The sequence below is a fragment of the Haliotis cracherodii genome, unplaced genomic scaffold, assembly GCF_022045235.1.
Source record: "Haliotis cracherodii isolate W230 unplaced genomic scaffold, xgHalCrac1.p SCAF_9, whole genome shotgun sequence".
NCBI lineage: Eukaryota > Metazoa > Mollusca > Gastropoda > Lepetellida > Haliotidae > Haliotis > Haliotis cracherodii.
In genome coordinates this window covers 11,118,035-11,138,899 of record NW_027266343.1, presented here as the reverse complement: position 1 = coordinate 11,138,899, position 20,865 = coordinate 11,118,035, and the positions used below count along the sequence as shown (strand labels likewise).

Below are 20,865 nucleotides of genomic sequence, written 5' to 3'. Positions count from 1 at the left end.
TGGATTGTCTGGTCCAGACTCGATCATTTACAGACCGCCATCATATAGCTGGAATATTGCTGAATGCGGCGTTAAACAACTAACAGACAATTCAACCTAATATATGTAGGGGGCGATGCATAATGTTTTGGGTCCTATTTGCTGTCAGTCATTGAAAACATGTTGCTGAACATTCTGACAAACACACTGTGTCGATGTCAACAGTTGGGTCAAGCACCACGAGATCTGATGACGTTTACAGCATGCTCTGAATAATGTAGATATAACATTTCCCTTTGTACTTAGAATATCTGTATTGTCTGGGGAAATATTTCAACATATCCCATTGTCATAATCTTTAGAGGAAGTAACTAAGTGTTCACATATTTAGAAACAGGATAATAATCACCGTCCAACATGCTTTGGAAAAACTAAGCAGTTTCAATCAGTACTGAACATGCATTAAGCAAGATACAAAGTAAGACACTCCTTGTCCAAGGACTCTTTTCATTGGGCAGTGCATCTCTTGAATTATTGTTTAGGAGTTGCCATTAATAAAACATTATCACAAGGCATAGTAATTGTTGTTTTATGTTGTCACACTTGACATCAATCCGATATAGCCCTTGATAAAAACATGATGTATCACTGAACAATTCTTGTGTAGCCCTTAATAAACACATAATGTATCTCTGAACAAATCTGGTATAGCCCTTGATAAGCACATGATGTATCTCTGAACAAATCTGGTATAGCCCTTGATAAAAACATGATGTATCTCTGAACAAATCTGGTATAGCCCTTGATAACATGATGTATCTCTGAACAAATCTGGTATAGCCCTTAATAAACACACAATGTATCTTGGATCAAATCTGGTATAACCCTTGATAATAACATGATGTATCTCTGAACAAATCTGGTATAGCCCTTGATAATAACATGATGTATCTCTGAACAAATCTGGTATAGCCCTTAATAAACATATGATGTATCTCTAAATAAATTCAATATTGCTCTTCATAAACTCACCCTTGTTATTTATGAGTTTATATATACATGTTATATACTTTCTCACTCTGCTTAAAACATTTATCAGTTTACTCTAGATAACTATGAGATAAATCACCGGCAGTCACTTGAGAACACTTTAGTAACTTGTTGCCGATGTGTATATAGTAATCAGCTTGCACCATTGATGTAAGGTGAGTGTGTTAATTAGGTTTGTTGTCATAAAGTATCCTGTCCATGATTGCAGTGAGGTCAGATAGCTGTGTGTGAAGTGAGATGAAAGTTCAACATCTTGCAGGTGTGGGTGTGTGAATGCTATTTTGTATTTTGAACAGTGAGTCAGGGGAATTTTATACTAAATCTGCATACTTTGGACTCCCAAAAGAGTTTGAGACAACTGGGAATGAAACACATCCAGTTCGACAGATCCAAGGTGAGGTGAGGTGAAATTGGGTTTAACGTCGCGTCCAAGATTATTGCACTTATATAGCGACGTGCACGTGCATGTGTATGTGTGGCTGATTGTACTAGTCTGGACTGATGCCGATTTATAGTGCTAGCTCACTGAGATACCATGCCGCAGTTTAACATGAATACCCCACTCAGACACAGTATACTGACTCCGAGCCGACCAGTCCTTGTTTTAGCCCCTTAATGCCGAGCGCCAGACAGGGTAACAACAAGTACAATCTTTTAACGTCTTTTTGTATGACGCGGCCCGGGATCGAACTCTACCACAAGACCACGAGACCACGACAGATCCAAGTATAAATGATGATAAATATAGCAATTCTATTCAAAGATGATGAGCTGTATTCAAGGATGATGGGCTTCAAATTCATTCAAGGATGGGGTGTTCTTTATTCAAGAAGAGTGGTCTTTATTCAAGGATGTTAGCTGTATTCAAGGATCATGAGCTGTATTCAAGGATAATGAGCTGTATTCAAGGTAGTGATAGTGAGGATATTCGTGAACAATCATGCAGTCATGCTCTCTGACATTTCTCAATGTATACTGAAACGCTGAGACCAAGAATAAAGCTTCTAAATTATCAGAAAGAACGCTTATGTGTGTTTTCGTGTTTGGGAATTCCCTGGGGTTTCCGTCCGTCAGTGTTTACGTCATTTCAAGAACACGATCTCGTGAAAAACGTATGAACGTCAATTTCGCGGTCATGTGACTGACCACTCGTCCAATGGAAAAGCCGTATATTGTGTAAACTTCAAATTAAAAAATTATTTTCAATTGTACATTAATACAGAGGGGCATTCTCAGACTCAATCTCGATTATCCAGTGTATCATATCTCCTTTCTATCATGATGGATACCCTGGATCAATTTGCCACCATAGATGAAGTCGGTTTGAGCCAGGTGCGAATGACAACACTTCAAATAGCCATCCACCCAGAAATTGTTTCTGTAAATACTGAAACAAGAGGCAGTGTCACCAATGCTCCACTCACTGTATGCAATTACAAACACATCTAGGAATGTTTGATAACTGCAGGACGTCGCTCCCATTGTCTTAATACTCTGAAAAACATCTTTTCCAGCTAAAATTCAATCATTACAGTGTTCTGATTTGATTAAGGGTCTGACCAAAACAAATTGTCTGCCTAAAAAAATACATTGTAAGATGTGTGTTTTTCTAAAAAGAATACTTACGTATTTGGCTTACTTTCAATAAAACATATCTGATTTTGCAGATGCAGTTGAAATATCCCAGCCCCCATAAACAATATCAATTGGTCATTCGCTAAATCTATAAAAGGCTTACACACTGGAGACCGCAATTTTAAATGTAGATCTATGCAAGGGTTTTATTCAGAAGAGTCATTTTTCATTTGATTGGGTTTCATTTAAGCTCATAAACTTAAAACATTCCTTGCAAAGTTAATAATAACATGATCATAAAGATGGAGATGGCGACATCACTTCCAAAGGCAAGCTATGGCGGGGAAGGTGGCCAGATATTTATCATAATAAAATGGAGACAATGGAGGATAGTCATGGTTAGTTCATTTTTTTTTCAATATTCAGACTTAAAACATAAGATTCCAGTGTCAACAGAATTATCGGTTTCAAATGGATCACAATGGTCATCACCTTCCCAAGGCAGGCATGTCCACTAGCCTTTATCAAAGCCTAGTTTCTAAACTTGCCACATCAAGCCCACTTTTCTTGGCTCGACCCTGGCGCAACCTTCGTAGATCACGAGTAGTGCCCCTTATAATGAAAATGCGATATCTGACCAGAGCACTGTTCTTATCTCATATGATAGCTTCACAAAGAATACCTAGTCAATCAGATAATGAAAACATTCTCGATTTCATCCCTGACACAAAAACATAGGCAATTGTTAAGGGGGAGGGGGGGTGTTTAAAAGATGAAAGGACAGGAAGCGATAAATCACTTTCATTCGAAGGTGTACCAGTCATGGATGTTGATTTTGTGAAACATTTTCTGATTGAACTATTCATCCCCCATTCTAATGTTACTAACAAAATGATGCAATAAAAACAAAAGATTTTATCTTGTTTATTTCTTCTTTAATTGATACATCCTTCAACCATAAATATAGAAAAATGCTCATGATTTTACAAGCTCAATATATAAAAGATATCCTGTTTATGCAACACTACAAAAAAAACTCACCAATACAGACATTTGTTCATCAGGTACTGTCAACGACAAATATTTAGCTGCCTTGTAAATCTCAAATCTAAGCAATTAATTATGGAATTAATGAAGCCCTCCTAAGAATAAAAATATAAATTTAATGTAATTATACATTGATCTTTCAACATGAAATTTCTGATTTGAAATTCACTTGATATGAAAAACACATGAAATTCAACTGAAATGAAGCATGTTTAATACAAAAAATATCACTTATCATTCATAATATATAATTGACACAAAGGGACAGTTGTAAGAAAATATGTCATGCTTCCAATAAAATCATGAGCCACAGGGGCAATATGCAGAACATCTGTGCTTGTTGATCTTCTGCAGCTGTGACCATTGATGAAAAACACAAACAAAATTGATCAGGTAAAAAGTTAAGTGTTGAAATGTGTTCACAGTGTTTCCAACTGTGCTTGAGTACTTTACCAACCAACTTCCAACAATACCAGTCCCTGTCCTGTTTCTGTTGGCTATGGGCCAAAGGAGCTAATTTGGTCCTTGTACAAATAGATCACCTCCTAAATTGGTCCTTGCACAAATATATCACCTCCTAAATTGGTCCTTGTGCAAATATATCACCTCCTAAATTGGTCCCTGCACAAATAGATCACCTCCTAGTTTGGTCCCTGTACAAATAGATCACCTCCTAATTTGGTCCTTGTACAAATAGATCGCCTCCTAAATTGGTCCTTGTGCAAATATATCACCTCCTAAATTGGTCCCTGTACAAATAGATCACCTCCTAATTTGGTCCCTTTACAATTAGATCACCTCCTAATTTGGTCCTTGTACATAGATCACCAACTAATTTGGTCCTAGTACAAATAGATCACCTCCTAATTTAGTAAGGCACATCCACCAAAGTAACAAGAGACTATAGAGCACTATACTATGGCAATGATTGGTCAGTTAAAAGTAGGCAGTTGCAATGTACTTCAGTATTAAGAGAAATGTGATTGAAATTTTCCAATATTCTATTGGCTTTCTTGTGAATTTTAAACATATTTTCCCTACTAGAAACCAGTAAACCAGGAAATATACATAAAGTTTGTGAAGTTTATGAATCATCACTATCAGTCTAAAAATGATTTCTTTATTGCTGGACCAAGGTCATACACCTGCAATATCATCCCACATGCTTAAAAAATTCTACCTAAAAAGCAAACAATTAAGTAACTTCTGTAGCACACTGAATGAAATATTGTTACTCCCTTCACATAAGGCCTTCAAAAATTTAGCCAATCCCCAAAGCAAGAGAAGCACAGTCTCCAGCAGATATCAGTCATCATGCAAGTTTCTTATTGAAGAAGATCTTGGCGTTAGCTTTGTAGTCAATAGGCAGATCAAAGTCGATGTCTCTGGCAGCCAGGGAGGCTGCGCCCACCGCGCCGGATACCAGCAGTTCCATCAAAGTCACCTCCGAGATGCCCAACTTCGGGCCACGCTCCGACATCACCGCAACAAAACCTGAAAGTAACATGACAACCAACAGGTTGCATCCTTGACAAGATACAAATCATTCACTTGAAAGTCATAATGTATATGACAAATATGTCAAATCAGGGAATATATGTAATGTCAGATTCACACAGGGAATATACATAATCTCTAAAAGTTATATACTAATAATTATACACATTGCCTGATTTAACAACAAGTTTGTTAGACATATTCCCTATTACGGTTTTTGTCCATACTGTTACTCTAGATGTCCATAACTGTTACTTGACAAATACCCTACAAAATATAGAATACTATGCAAATGTATATCTTCTAGTAACTTCAAATGTTTGTATTTTACATGGTTCCCACTTTTTTTCTTCCGAAAAATTCCCTGACATTTCCCAGATAATTCCAGAGAACTTAGAACTTTTCCAGACTGCATTACACGGCCTCCATTATAACAACTGGGAGTAGTGTTTTAACTTTATTATATAAACAGCTTTAAAATAGACCAATGGAAACGTCTTTTATTAGATATTTCTGTACAAAAGTGTGTTATGTTTGGTTTAAGGAAAACTAAGTCACCAAGTAATTATCCTCCCCTTAAGGCCATCCATCTGCCACCATTTAAAGAGTTCAAAGTACAAATTAACTCCATCAATCATTGCCTAATGAAAACAAATATTACAATTTTTGAAAATGGACTTCAGGACTAGGATCTCACAACTTTAGAAACATGAACATGAACTAATTAGTAACATTATAATAAAGTAAATATCATCACTACTTTCAGTGCAACATTCATACACAGCATTTCACAAACTAACCATTCAAATATACATCTGCACTTTCAAAAGGTCACCAGGGAATAGATAATTATAACCACAACTGAAGTCACCCTAAGTTTTTCCAATGATTTATCTCACACTGATACACTTTTCATTAACAAAGAGCTTTATAGAATCCTAATTGCATTATTTTGTTTGTTCTTGAATTCAAATGGTAAATTAATACCAAGGCAATGTAATATTTTACTCAAAATATTTTAAATTTAGAATTTAGTTAGATCTGGAGGTAAGGAGCTCAAATCCCTATCAGCCACATTGACCTTGACCTTGATATAGTAAAATTTGACAAATACCTCTTTTTCAAACGAATAAACTCCATTGCTTAAATTTGAGTGGCTGCCACAACCATTAAATAATAGAGAGTATGAGTTCCAAGAGCAAAAAATCTGATTTTGAAGTTTTTAGTGAATTCCCTGATATTTCCCTGACTGGAAATTTTTCCAACACATTTCCAGGTTTTCCAGGTTTTCCAGTGGCAGTGGAAACCATGTTTTATAAGAAAGGTTATAGCAAGCTGCACAATGTAAGTGTAGTTTCTTAGCACTGACATAGTTATTGTACTACATTCAAGTACCAAAGAAACCTGACCATCATTATGGTCCCAACATTTTCAAGACATGTGTCACAGCCACCCAACACTGGGTTCAGGGATGAAGTGTTTACCTGGCTCCAGCAGCGGCCAGCTCTTCCACACCGACCCCACACACACAACATGGAGTCCTCCGTCCCCTTCTAGGATTTTCTGCAGAGTGAATGTCACATGCGATCATAGACGAAGTGGGCACATTTATAACCCCCTTTGGCTATCTAATGAAATAACTGAAAGAATTCTTCATCTGATCACAAACAAGTTTCATTATAGAATATTTGAATATGTGCATCTATGTTTAACACACTGATTGGCAGGTTCTAATATCACCATTACATAGCCACCTTCCAAGAAACTCTATCTTCAAACTGCTAATTTTGATTAAATAAGGTACCTTTGTAAGAGTGAATATTATCCTACCTTATTTTTTATCCCGGGGATGAAATTCTCTAGTGTCACGATGATTCTCCCGAGTGAATTTGAACCCATACCAGTGTGTTTAATCCTATCCTATACTATACTCTAGAGTAAAACTTGGACGGGATAATATTTAGGTAGGATATAATCCTTGCTTACACCGGTACTCATCACTTATAAATCCATATACTGATTATGCCGGAGAAACTTGTAGCGGTGTTATTAAAGATCATGCTTAGGGTGTGAAGATGGTGTTTATTTACACAGGTGCATCACATGTGCAGAATTCCTGCACTAGAACTTAACAACGCTGATGTATCTGCAAGATTGGGCTTCTTTCTAAAAAATTGTTTGAATCTTGCTTCAGCCCAATTATGTTTTTCAGGTTCGTCAGCATCATACCCCTGGGTTTCAACAAAGCGGTAAAATGTGGTTTCACTTCGGTCTTTCCTCCAACATTGAACTGACATGCTGTGATATAACTAGAATAATGTTTAAAGCGACATTAAAAACCCAAATCACTTGTCAAGAAATAATCTGACCTTGCTAACCTTATATTCTTATGTAGGTGTCATGTTACATATGACTATAGTGTATCAATGTTAATTAGGGGTGACTATTTGCAGTGGTAGAAACTAACAGTTTTAGTACACTTGTCCTTATAATGATAAAATATAGCAAAACCCTTTAAAAATTTCTGCAAGTCCTTATGATACGTTAACTAGTGGTCATTTTGGCAAGAACTACAGGACTAGTGCCAATTTCTAATGCTGCTACTTGGGCTATTTTCAATATTGTGATAGCACCCCACACTATTGCAACTGTATTGAGATAGTCTTAAAACAACTTTAAGGCTTGATAAGTATAATCATCAATGTAACAAAAATTAATAAAGTATTTATTTCTTGTTTTGTTTCAATACAAATGATGGGTATATTGGAACATACAACATGGACATGTTGAACAACAACAAATAGTCACTGAGCTCTCCAGTACGTTTTTAAGAACAACAGCTTATCAAAATGCGCCAATATTAAGTCTTAATGCTGAGCAGTAACAACTTCAACAAAATATTAAGCACACTAAGGACAATTCCATCAGATGTTTTCATATTCCTATCGACAAGGTACAATCATGACACACACAACTGAAATACATTGCTAGATTGATATATCGTTACATCCTTAATGTTACTCTGGGACAGTTGTAGTACCAAGATAACAATGTGAAACTGGGCCCATGGTTTTATGACAAAACACCATTCTTAAATCAGTACCCTTTTAATTTCTGCATAAATGTAAGTTTACAAGTAAGGTCCCTTTTATTTACAGTATATGTACCAATTAGCTTGGGTCGGGGGAACAAAAATAAATTTGAAGCTAACCTTGTCCATCTTTGGTCCGAGGGCAATTACGTGTCGAGCTAGAAGCTTCCCTGCCTCCTCAAATATATGCAGGCACAGAGGATCCTTTGTTTCCATGGCACCTGCAAACACAGTAGCTCAAAGTTAAAACTTTCCTGGCTTCAACATGTTCAAATAGCCACACCACTGGCCTATACACCTTGAATCAGTGCCCACATTAGCAGCCTGTTGGTTGACCCATAGCCAGTACTGTACATTGTTATCCCATAGCCTGAACTGTACATTGTTATCCCACAGCCTGTACTGTACATTGTTAGCATTGTCCATGATGTCCCATAGCCAGTATTGTATGTGGATATCCCAAAGCCAGTATTGTATGTGGATATCACATAGCCAGGGTTGCATATGGTTATCCCTTAGCCAGTACTGTACATGGTTATCCTATAGCTAGAATTATATGGGGTTATCCCATAGCCAGTATTGTACCTTGTTATCCCATAGCCAGTATTGTACCTTGTTATCCCGAAGCCAGTATTGTATATGTATATGCAGTTCTTTCTCGCACAATAAAATAAAGAGATCACATGAGCATAATTTTTTCAGAGTGATTTCCTGAACAACAACTAAACTCCAATAGCTTAATCATCCATACTCACATTTTGCTAATTCTTTACACATTCCAGCTATCTTGGCCTTCTCAAACTTAGCATATAAAAAATTGAGGAGTTCTGGTCTGTCCTTTATCTGAGGAGAAAGAGCAAGGAAACAGAATGCAGAACATGAATATAAACGAGCATATTTTCAATCCAAACTTATTCCAAATAAATCCTCATTCAAAATAGAAAAAGGATTTCATTGACACGATCATATATCTTCAGCGATAGAAACTAACATTTTTAGTCCACTAGTCCTTATAATGATAATGTACTGCTAAACCCTTAAAAATGGCAAATTTCTACTAGTCAGAGCTACAGATAAACAGCGTATTTGCATAAAATACCCCCCCCAAAAAAAGAAAGAAAAGAAATCCAAACTCAGTTGCTTTCAACTTTCAATAAACTTGCGTACAGAAATGCATGCAACAGCATACGCAAATACCAAAGAAAATTTTTTTACAGCATGCGTACAATGGAGCTAAATTCTGAAACATAAATACTAGCTGAATTTACTATCCGAGTCAAGCCTATATTTAGAACCATTATATACATCTAAAACAATATTTCATTTTTTTTTAAATCTCAAAATACTTACTCATTTGGGGAAAAACCCAATAGAGTGATGAATAGATGAGTGAAATAATATTGGTCACCCAATGAAAAATGTAATGACCCAATTCAAATAGAAACCTTTGAGTAAAAACTCAATTGCTCAGAAAGGTATCTGGAGCTCTGACTAGTCCTTAAGATATATTGCACAGTTTGGCAAGGACAACAGGACTAGTGCCAATTTCTAACGCTGCATCTTTGATGGGGTTTACCTACAATTGGCCTCTATCAGCAAAAACTTACTTCAATGGAAAAATACATTAGAAAAGACTTCCTTCAAAATACAAACATATCAATAAAGACTTACTTCAAAGAAAGAACACATTAGTAAAGACTTACTTCAAAGTAAGAACACATTAGTAAAGACTTACTAGTTACTTCAAAGTAAGAACACATTAGAACACATTAGTAAAGACTTACTAGTTACTTCAAAGAAAGAACACATTAGTAAAGACCTACTTCAAAGTAAGAACACATGATGTCTTTCACTGCTGCTGTATCATAAGGACAATCCACCAAATTATCTTCCTTATCAAAATACGTCTTCAAAGCTTTATGTGAAATCCAGTAAGCTGAAAGTAAACGAGCAAGATCCTAAAATATAAGTTTTTGATCATGAAGCACATTCCATCTACTTTAATAGTTCCCATATGTGCTGATCAATGCAAAACTTGAAGGTTACACATTCTTCTACCACAGTGAGATTTGAGGCAGCATTTTGAATTGTTTATAGAATATTGTGAAGAAATACCATGGCATAAATATGTGTACATAAGACGATACACATATAAAGCCTCAAATCAAGCTTGACTCGTTAAAAAAGGAGCACATTTCAGTGTCCCCGTTTAACGGTAAAATTAGGCAGGGACCGGTAATTCATGTGACTGCCAGTCCCTGTGGACAGGGAAATAAAGTACCTTATACATCTTTGTTGTTGAACAAAACATTGGCGATATTCATATAAGTATATTTTGCCAAAGAAGTCAGCTTGTCTGTTACCATCAGGGTTTCCCCTTGTCCATTTGTAGAGCGAGGAAATAACATTTCGTTTTGCTTCGAGGTTTAATATGTAGCAACTTAGTCACGAAATATTTTATTTTTTTTAAAAGAAGAAAAACTTGTGACTGAAGTTTGTGTGAATGACGTGTAGATCTAACGAAGTTACTTCAGAGATGATGTCATTGCATTGGACATGATATTGAAAGAATTAAATCCAGGAAATTTTCATACATTTTTGTTGTTGTTGAAAGATGGGACTGGCAAAAATTAGTGGGGACTGGTAATGTTTAGAGTTGCCAGTCCACCAGGACTGGCAGTTTCAAAAGCCAGCGGGAACACTGCCTTTATGACAGTGCATGCTTCTTTCATTCAGGACAGTGGGCGACCCACATTCATTCACACTATGATATGAACAACAGGAATTATAGTCTCCTATTAAAATGGCACATGCACAAGTTGATTTAGTGCTATGCATCATGGAAAAAATATTCATTAATATTCCAGTGGTCTTAAAAGATGATGCAATGTTCCACAAAGGAACATCTGCTTAATTAAGAATTGAAGATAAATTTCTGAACAGTGTTGAAATTGTTGTAGAAGTATTTTGATGTGTTCACATAAATGACAAATGGACTTTGCTCTTTTCAGTACTTGCATGTTTTGAACTCATGACAAAACCAAATGCAGACATACAGCTAAAATGTCTCAATCTGCCGCTGCATTAAGTATATCTTTGACCAAAGCGTGTGACATTACCTGATGACTCGTCACCGATGAGGTGACCCCATCCTCCGCACCGAAATGCGGAGTTGTCTGGGTTGATCAGCTGACAGTTGGAGCCAGTGCCGGCAATGAGAACAATTCCACCTGGAAGTGGTGAAGATGTTGTAATTATATTTTCTATGACGGATCCTGCCAAGGGAAAGTCTACAGGCCAGTGAATATATCAAGGGAAATAACTCTGAACTACAATTTTATGATCTTATTGTATCTAATCACTGGTTAAACATGTAGTCAAAATAGTATCTTGCAAGTTTCCCAATACTATAACAGTGTCCAGAATTAAGTATGAGAGTCAAGGTGTTCTTGTCATAACCCACATGTCAAAAGTACAGAATGAGGGGTTTTGTATATTAGATTACACCACAGCAAAGACTCTAATGGTGTTGTCAGACCACTTTATCCCTCTTCCCTACAGTGGACAACATATCATTGGATAACGCAGTACACCCGTGAATATCCGGGGTAGTCTTCAGCAAACCATGCTTGTCGTAAGAGGCAACTAACTGGATCAGGTGGTCAGGCTTGCTGACTTGAATGATGCATGTCATTGTATCCTAATCTCGTGGATCAATGTTCATGATGTCAATCCCCGGATTGTCCAGACTTGATTATTTACAGGCCGCCGTCATATAGCTGGAACATTGCTGAGTGCAGGACTAAACAAACAAACAAACAAACAAACAAACAAACAGTAGCACAAAAGGAGTCACCTGCAATCTATGTGTGGCTTGTCAGACCACTCTACCCCACTTCCTGCAATGGACAACATACCATTGGATAACGCAGTAGCAAGGGCTCCAAAGGTGTCACCGGCAACGTATGTGTGGCTTGTCAGATCAACGTAGCCAGTCTTTATTCCCTCCTTTAGCTGACGCTGGCTCTCGGTCTCATCCCCCCCACTCAACGACATTCCCTGGAGAGAAAAATATAAACATGATAATTCTGATTACCCACTAAATCTCTCAGTTGTTACTTTTATTGCCATCTTACTGAATCACAAATGTCGTCCTAACATTATTTGGATATCTATTGTATAGTGCAACCTTGTTAGCCTGGACCCTGCCAGTCCACCTTCCGGACCATCTTGTTGGGAACATCTCTATACATTCAAAAGAACATTACCCTGTACCCTTGATTTGTTAATCTGGACAAAGGAATAGGACCTTGACGAAAAATCATACTTACCTTAGCTTAATGACATGAAATGTTAACAAGGCCACAATCATGATAATAGTAGATCACAGTTTTGCATGTACATTTTACCATGTAATCATTTTGTAGGAATACCAATAGTTTGTAATGATATAAATCAGATCCTTGACAGAGAAATCAAACACATTAAAAGAAAATGGCAAATTAAAAATGATAATTCATAAATGCATTTTGATCTTCAGAGCTGTAGATAACTTTCTGAGCAATTGAGATTTAACTCTAGGGTTTCTTTTGTATTTGGGTTATTACATTTTTCATTGGGTAACCAATATTTTTTCACTCATCTATTCATCACTCTATTGGGTTTTTCCCAAAATCTGTGAACATTTCAAGATTTAAAAAAAATGAAATAATGTTTTAGATGTATGTAACTTCTAAACATATAGGCTTGACTAAGTAGATTAGCTTTCTTTCTAATGGGGTTTGTAAACAGTGGACATTGTACGTTCAAGACATCGTCTCTCACTGACCAGAGCCTTCAGTGGCTTAGATGCTTCCACTCCTGCCTTCTGTTTGACATCAACTGTCATCGCACTGATCCTCTTCAGGCACTCTTCTAGGCCAATGAGCTGTCAAAGAAACAGATAATGTCATGTTCAAGTCTGTAACCTTCCCAAAATATAGGGTCTACTTACACAAAATTGCCTTAAACTTTTGCCACTAATTCTAAGGCTGAGTCTAGTAAACTTTCTTATGTTTTCACTATTTATGACAGCTAAGTTAATTCTTCCTCAGTTAGTTATTTTGTAAAGAAAATAAGGTACAAAAGCCCAATTCACTAATACATGTTAGATACAAGGAGAAAAATCAATTAAAAATAAATTTAATGCTCTTATGTCATCCACTAACTTTAAAATCATACAAAATCTGTCAGTCTACGTTTACAAAGCTTTTCGACTTCGTTCATTGCATACAGTCTAAATATTTATTTGTATATATGCATGTGTATGAATGTGTATGGATATGGATATTTATCATATAATGGGTAGGTTTCTCGACAGGATAAAGCCAACGGATAAAAACGATATCCGTTGGGGTCATATGCGGATAGAGATGCAAATATCAAAGGTCAAGTAGGGACTACTTTCACTGTTTATAAACAAACATGGCGTCGCCCTCGTCATTTGGCGATCGAGTCAGAAATAACCATTGGGAATCTGGATAAACTACAGGGATAATTGCTATCATTATCAAAAGAACAGTCTAATATACTGAAAATCAGTGTCTAAGTGTGACGTAGCTAAGGCATTTCATAAGTTTTGGCAACTTTCGTGATATAAATTTCGAAACAATTTTGCGAGGGCACGAGGCCTAGCCAAGTGGGATCAGTATCCATATCTGTGCTTGTAGACCTCTGCGGCTTGAAACCTTCTCCACAAATTAAAATAGTTTGATTTGGAACCAAATATGTTTGAATTGTTACCTTGTTTTGTTTTGTCGCTGTGTGTACATCTGACTACACTTCTCAACGTTATGACAGACCGACGGTCAACAACGTCTGACCGTGGCCGTGACGTCTCATAGACTAGGGTTAGAGTAGCTTCCCTTTGACAAAGGGCAGTTACTCTAGCGGACAGACCGATGGATTGCCGCGAAAGGCAAATAAAAACAATAGTTGTTTTGCGTATATGTTGCTTCGCCACTGCATAAGAAACAGATTTCTGTTGGAACTATATTGGCTACTGTCACTGTCCGACTGACACATCACTTACCCTGTGACGTAATAAATATTAATGCGCGCATTCCAGGAAAACTCGCAATGTTTCGGTAATGTTTGTGAAAGAGGGAAAGTGATTTTGAAGCACAGAATTAAAGAATGACATTATATGATAAAGAGGTTATCACGCTTGTGTGTTTGGGGATGGTAAATATCCTGTATTAGGAATAAACACTATGTATTTAGCTCGCCAAGGCTCGCTAAATACAATGTTTATTCCTAATGCAGGATATTTACCATCCCCAAACACACTCGCGTGATAACCTCTATATATGTAAATAGTGGTAATTCTTTTTTCTCCCTCTCTCTGTAAATAGTTCTGTGTAATAGGCCTACGGCCTAACACTTTTTGTGAATAAGCAATATAAAACAATATAAGAAAAATCATACCTGATGAAAACATTAATGGTCAAATAGACAAATTAATAACTGTAAATACTGCAGTTTTCTTTCATGTTACACAGTTTGTATTAAAGGTAATAAAGCATTAGAGTTAAGATGATGAAAGCTTTTTCTGACCCACTGATTTGTACAGGGACCCTCACTCCAGCCTGCAACCTTTCCATCCGACCGAATCAGTACCATTTTGGAATGTGTTGCACCTCTGAAACGAAGAAATGCAATATTTCAAATTTACAAAACACCACAACAGCAAATAATTACTTGGTTCCAAATGTAACCATTGGGGTTATATTTGGTTACAGCAACATGTAGATATGCCACAGCATTTCTTCACCGGTTTGACACAGACCTTAAAAGATATGTACATCCAAACATTGCATGGTTCTTTGTCCAGCTCTAGAAAAGCAAATTACTACATTACATTTAATTTTTACGACTACTATCATACTAGAACCTTATCTATAAGGTGTAAATTTACATAAGTTTAGAACAGCTCTTTCTCGTTTGCTTGTGGCTCACATGATCTATTTATTAAAACAGGCAGATATGAAGGTATTGCAAGACAACATAGACTTTGTAGGATTTGTAAAACTGATTGCATTGAAGATGAGTATCACTTTTTATGTGTATGTCCAGTGTATAAAGATTTAAGAGCAAAATATCTAATTAACTATTTCTACTGCAACCCAAACGGTAACAAATTTTGTATATTAATGACTTGTGGTTGTACAGAAACTATTAGAAATTTATCAATTTTCATTTATCATGCTATGAAACTAAGAAAATGTATGAATTTGTAACACGCCCCAGACAATGTACTATAGGCCTTTGGCCTCATAAGTACCATGAATAAAGATTGATTGATACTTGGTCCCTGTACAAACTATAGTACTGAAAATGTTTGGTCAAAATCTTCAAACAATTATCCATCCATATTTGAATTCTACATACCAGTTGTGTTATACATAAATGCAAAAATGACCCTAGGATCCTTGTGCTGTGCTGCAATAGTATTTAAATCTGGAGACACCTAAATCCTAAACATTCAACATTAAGGTAAAGCAGGAGCTCTTACTTCATTCTTAACTTCAAATACTGCCAGTAGAAACCCTCTTTCATTGACGTGCGCCACTAAATTCTCTGTTTCACTGAGACTCTGTTTTACTGACAATGTTACAAAAATGTTTAAGTTGAGCCCTTCTGACAATAAGTCTCATCTCATCATACTATCAAGTATAGCCCATTGGCCCATTACATTCTGCAACAGTGCTACATGCAATTTTTTACCTTTCTTTTCTCAACTTATTAGCAGAGAAAATAAACATTCCTATATTTTGTAAAATATTCGAATTGTTCCCAGACATAAACATGTTAAATTTGTGTGAACTGGGAAATATATAAAACTTTTTTTGGGGACATACAATAGACCGATCCAGTCCCGATCATTAAGCCCCGCCCACAAGCTGCCATCCTTGTTTTAGGCGTCAGGGGGGGCAACCACTGGCTATTTGCTATGGTGTCACAGCCGGCGAAACTTGATTGTGGAGGCGATGAATTTGGCTCAGAATATTTTGGTACCAGTCGTGTGTCAAAAATATCTAAAGAGGACAGTCATAAATATTCTGTTTGGGGTTATATTTTAGTTGTCAAACTGTATATGGGGAGTGAAAATGAATCATATGTCCGATGTAATGGTATATCAGTCAATGAGGAAGTCACATGGCTGAAAGTTAGAAGCTTGCACTACTTCGAAGCACTCATGTCAGGTAGAGTATATTATATTGTCAATATATAGCATGTCAATAACATATCATTCATCCGAGGCGGGAGTAACTAAATTTTGTTCATACTTTCCATCATGGAAAGTATTGGAAACTGTGGAAACACAAGCACAAGTTGCTAATCATGTGGATATCTATAAATAGATTGTCACCAGTTACATTGCCCATGTTTTATATCTGGTGCTCTAAGTAATACCAATATAACCTGAAAGGCATAGAGTGAGTGGGTCTTTTTAAAGAATAAAAATAAAAGAAAAGTTGATAAAATTCAAAGCAGTACATTATTCCCCCTCACTGCTACATTGTTTTTTTCTATATAATAAATGAATCATAACATGATCATGCTCAGAGGCTGATATTCAGCCCCAAATCTTCATCAGACGTCAGTAAAATTTCCCTCGTCAATAGTTTTAACATATCTATGCCATCCTAAAATAACGCTGAATTTAAGGAAATTATAAGTTATAAGTTTTTTCCCCAATCTGTTTGCCAAGGTCACTTCGTTTGGAATTCTAAATTTAGCTACAAATCTCTGGTCACACTTCCAGAATAATGGACTTAATGATCTGCCAGTATTTAGGTACATGTATGTGACAACAGTTAATAACATTGAGAGGATCCAAGATGAGCGACTGTAATTGCCATGGTTATGGCTAAACAATCTGAACCATGTTCTATAACCTGTGGTGGCAAAATAAATTTATTTGCATTGATAAAATAAATAACAGAAATCAAAATTCATATATGATCTTTTATTCAAAAGAATTGTCATGAATCCAAGAACACAATACATAATATCTAAGGGAGAGGATAACAATTTCTACCAGATTGTACTTCAATGTAGAACATGGTAGATTTCTATATGCACTAACTGAAATCAGATCACTGTATACAGTGTGTAACTGCCATCTCACGTGTCACATTTCAACAATATGACCTGCTAACTCAATGACCGATGTTGCCAAAATACATAATTCAAAAATGATTTTGTAGTTACAAGCATTATCCTTGTTTATAACATGCATAAAATCTTAACTTGCAAGTGTTGTCATTTACTCGTATTGAATATGCATATGTGCAAAAGTGCGGAAATTTGTGCTAATTCTCACCTTCGAGCAGATGTAAGTCCCGTGGAAGATGGTGACGACATTTAAATGATGGTGAGGCCTACCGCACACCTTGATCAGCCTCAAACATTTTTCTCCCGACCATGTGGGTTTGAGTAAGGGTATACATCTAATCCCAGCGATGCGTAATGGATATCGCATGTGAAAATAGCACAAACAGTAGGCACGTCGCTTCTCGGGCATTGTTGGACCCCGGAAGTAAGTCTGACAAATACACAAATCGCGCCCAGCCTTCTGATTGGATCAAACTCTTGCATGCGCTAGTTTTGATTGACAGACTGGATTGGTCTATTGCCGCAGGTGTTGATAAGCACTGCATATCAACATAAAATGATATTCAATTTCAACACATCCGTAGCTACACATATCACATATTTTTTGGTTTCTTGGCATGCCCACTTATCTACCAGTTTCTATTTTTACACGATGTGAGCCACACTTTAACCTTGCCAAAGCCACACGAAACATATTTATAGTGATACAGCCAATATATATATCAACGGATAATGGATATAAATAAGGAGTACGAGGGCGTTTTAGAGCCTGTTATATATATATTGTGATCTTGCAATAAACTCCGAAACAAAAGAATTTATATTGCCAATAGACTGACTTTACCAGACAAAACCAAATCCCACTTATATATAGATAATTTCAACTTTGAAACCCAGTTAATTTTTCCATGGCTAGCATACAATAGTAATAGATTATAACATTTTTGGGAAAATGAGAGGTTGGCATTAGGGTTGCAATGAATACAGTATAAGGCGTTTACGATTCATATAACGAATATAGGGTAACGAATACAAATATTAATTCACAATTACAATAACAAGTCAGCAGTTTCTGTATTTTTTATTATATTCAGTGAAAAAATAACATCATAATTTATTTGACATGGTTTGTTAATTATTAATACATTATACATTTATATACTGCACTTATCCAGGTGCTAGTATCTGCTCAAATGCGACAATGACCAGTGAAAACAATACTATCAAATTAAATATTATTAGAGTGTTGTCATTGAAAGAAATCTATGCATATAATATGTTGTTATGGATATTTTTAGGTACAGGGTATGTAAATATACATGAGAGCATATTTTTAAATATTCGATTCTAGTGGCCATGAATAACGAATTCAATTCATGAATGGTTACAGTTCGATTCACCGAATACGCGAGTGAATTGTAACAGCCGTAGTTGGCATACACAACAACTTATACCAGTATCTAATACAATGTTTATAACCATGCATATATGGGATACCTTCCACATTCACCAAGGACAATGTGGTTGGGTGTTGTATAATATTGCACCAAGGAAATATTTACCCACTAACATCTGCACTTTTTATATCTCAGAGTTTCTATTACAATTACAATCTAATCCCCATATTTCAGACCAGTGAAGATTCTGGGATAGAAAAGGTCTTCAGCAACCCATGCTTGCCGTAAAAGGTGACTGCTTGTCGTAAGAGGCGACTATCGGGAACGGGTGGTCAGACTCGCTGACTTGGTTCATGCATTTCATCGATCCCAATTGCATGGATCGATGCTCATGATATTAATCACTGGATTGTCTGGTCCAGACTCGATTATTTACAGACCGCCGTCATATAGCTGGAATATTGCTGTGTGCGGCGTTAAACAACAAACCAACCAACCAAACCCATATTTCAGCCCTCTACATAGGAGAATAGAAATTACTTTAGAGTCAAAATAAAAAAAATACATCATGTGGGAGAGGCTTCAACTTTGAAAGAGATTTTAAAATATCAAACACAACCTTTTTGGACTGAAGAGTAGAACAAACTGTCAAACTGCTTTTTCCAGGACAAAAATCTTGTGAAATTAATACCCTTTTGTTTAAAACAGCAGTTAACTGCAGTGTCATTAATAAGTTATTGTCATATTGTTTCCATACAGACCACAGATAGTGTCAATCAACTGACATTGGAATATAAAACTGAGCAGTCTCTATGCCAGAAATACATTAACATGTAACTGTAATTACAATGACTAACGAGTTCGGGTGGTCAGGTTTGCTGACTTGGTTGATTGATATCATCATATCCCAATTGCGTAGGTCGATGCTCATTATGTCAATCACAGGATTGTTCACTTATTGTACTTATGGATTGTCTGGTCCAGGCTCAATTAATTACAGACAATAGTCATATAGCTGGAATATTGTTAAACATATGTGGTTACAAAGACATTCCAAAAGCAGAAGCTAAGCAATAATTCAGTGTCAACATTCTTTGATGAACATCAAAAGTGAAATGTTTAAAACTAAGGATGCAGTTCAGTGTCAACATTCTTTGATGAACATTAAAAGAAAAATGTTTAAAACTAAAGATAACGAGGGTCCCTTAGTAGTTAAAATGCCATAGTACACCCTATAATCTCAAACACTGCATATTCCTGTTTGTGGTGAAACAGTCGGTTACAGGCTCTGTAGTGATCATAAAGCTAGACAGTTTCTGGAGTTTCGTCATTGATTATGTGGATGTGTCTGCGTGCAAACGGTCACCACCGTTAGGAGTTTACAGAGACTCATTCATTAAACAAACAACATCCCACTTGTCTCTCTGAACATGCTGAAAGGGACTTTCTTTGATAACTGACCTAGATCCACTGAACTATCCATAACTATCTAAACATCCAGACATGCATACGCCCATTGTTATTAACCTAGATTTAGTGTTTGTGAGGGAGCTATAAATCTGTCTTTAGTCATGTTAATAACGATCCTCAAAAGTTTGATGCACTCTCTAAATAAAATTTTTAGTAAAATGTGTTTATTGATTTTCATGTCAGCTCAGTCATAAATAGTTAATAGAAAGCATTGGTATGAATTATGAAATACAACGTAATTAAAAAGGGTTCAACTGTAAAAGGTGATACAAACCCTTCGATACCTCCATAGTAGTCAAATTCGTCTCCAGACATTTTTGCAACACCCCCCTGTACCTGTCCTGTGTGCCTTGGAGTTGGAGACTTGCAGACGATGTTCAGGTGACCAGCTCAAGACAGCGACGCCGTTACTTCTAATTATATATATTGTGGGATGTAGCACGCGCTGTCAAAGAGTACCTGGTTGGATAGTATTTTCAAACCAACAAATCTTTGTTAACGTGATTTACTCGTACTAAACTGGACATTGTCAATAGTTGTTTGATATTTTTTGCAAATCTTATTCTAGATAAATACTAGTTTTATTTATGCAATTTAACG

At 36.3% G+C, this 20,865-nt stretch overlaps 1 protein-coding gene across 1 annotated transcript; it reads right to left on the bottom strand.

Moving 5' to 3' along the window:
- Nucleotides 1-3,532: 3,532 nt before the first annotated feature.
- LOC139452361 (N-acetyl-D-glucosamine kinase-like) lies at nt 3,533-20,663 on the bottom strand. Its single transcript, XM_071233816.1, has 10 exons — nt 20,540-20,663; nt 14,834-14,918; nt 13,068-13,166; nt 12,157-12,298; nt 11,359-11,469; nt 10,063-10,175; nt 8,995-9,082; nt 8,360-8,460; nt 6,633-6,711; nt 3,533-5,145 (listed from the first exon to the last, which is right to left on the bottom strand). The coding sequence occupies exons 1-10, from the start codon at nt 20,578-20,580 to the stop codon at nt 4,964-4,966; spliced, it is 1,041 nt and encodes a 346-aa protein (XP_071089917.1). The 5' UTR covers nt 20,581-20,663; the 3' UTR covers nt 3,533-4,963.
- Nucleotides 20,664-20,865: the final 202 nt, after the last annotated feature.

Excerpts from the sequence above, each read along its gene's own strand:
- LOC139452361 (XM_071233816.1), bottom strand. The coding sequence starts at position 20,580 with ATGTCTGGAGACGAATTTGACTACTATGGAGGTATCGAAGG. Across the intron at positions 10,176-11,358 it reads CATCGGTGACGAGTCATCAG|CTTACTGGATTTCACATAAA; the intron begins GTAATGTCACAC and ends GTTTACTTTCAG. Across the intron at positions 5,146-6,632 it reads CTGGCCGCTGCTGGAGCCAG|GTTTTGTTGCGGTGATGTCG; the intron begins GTAAACACTTCA and ends TGTTACTTTCAG.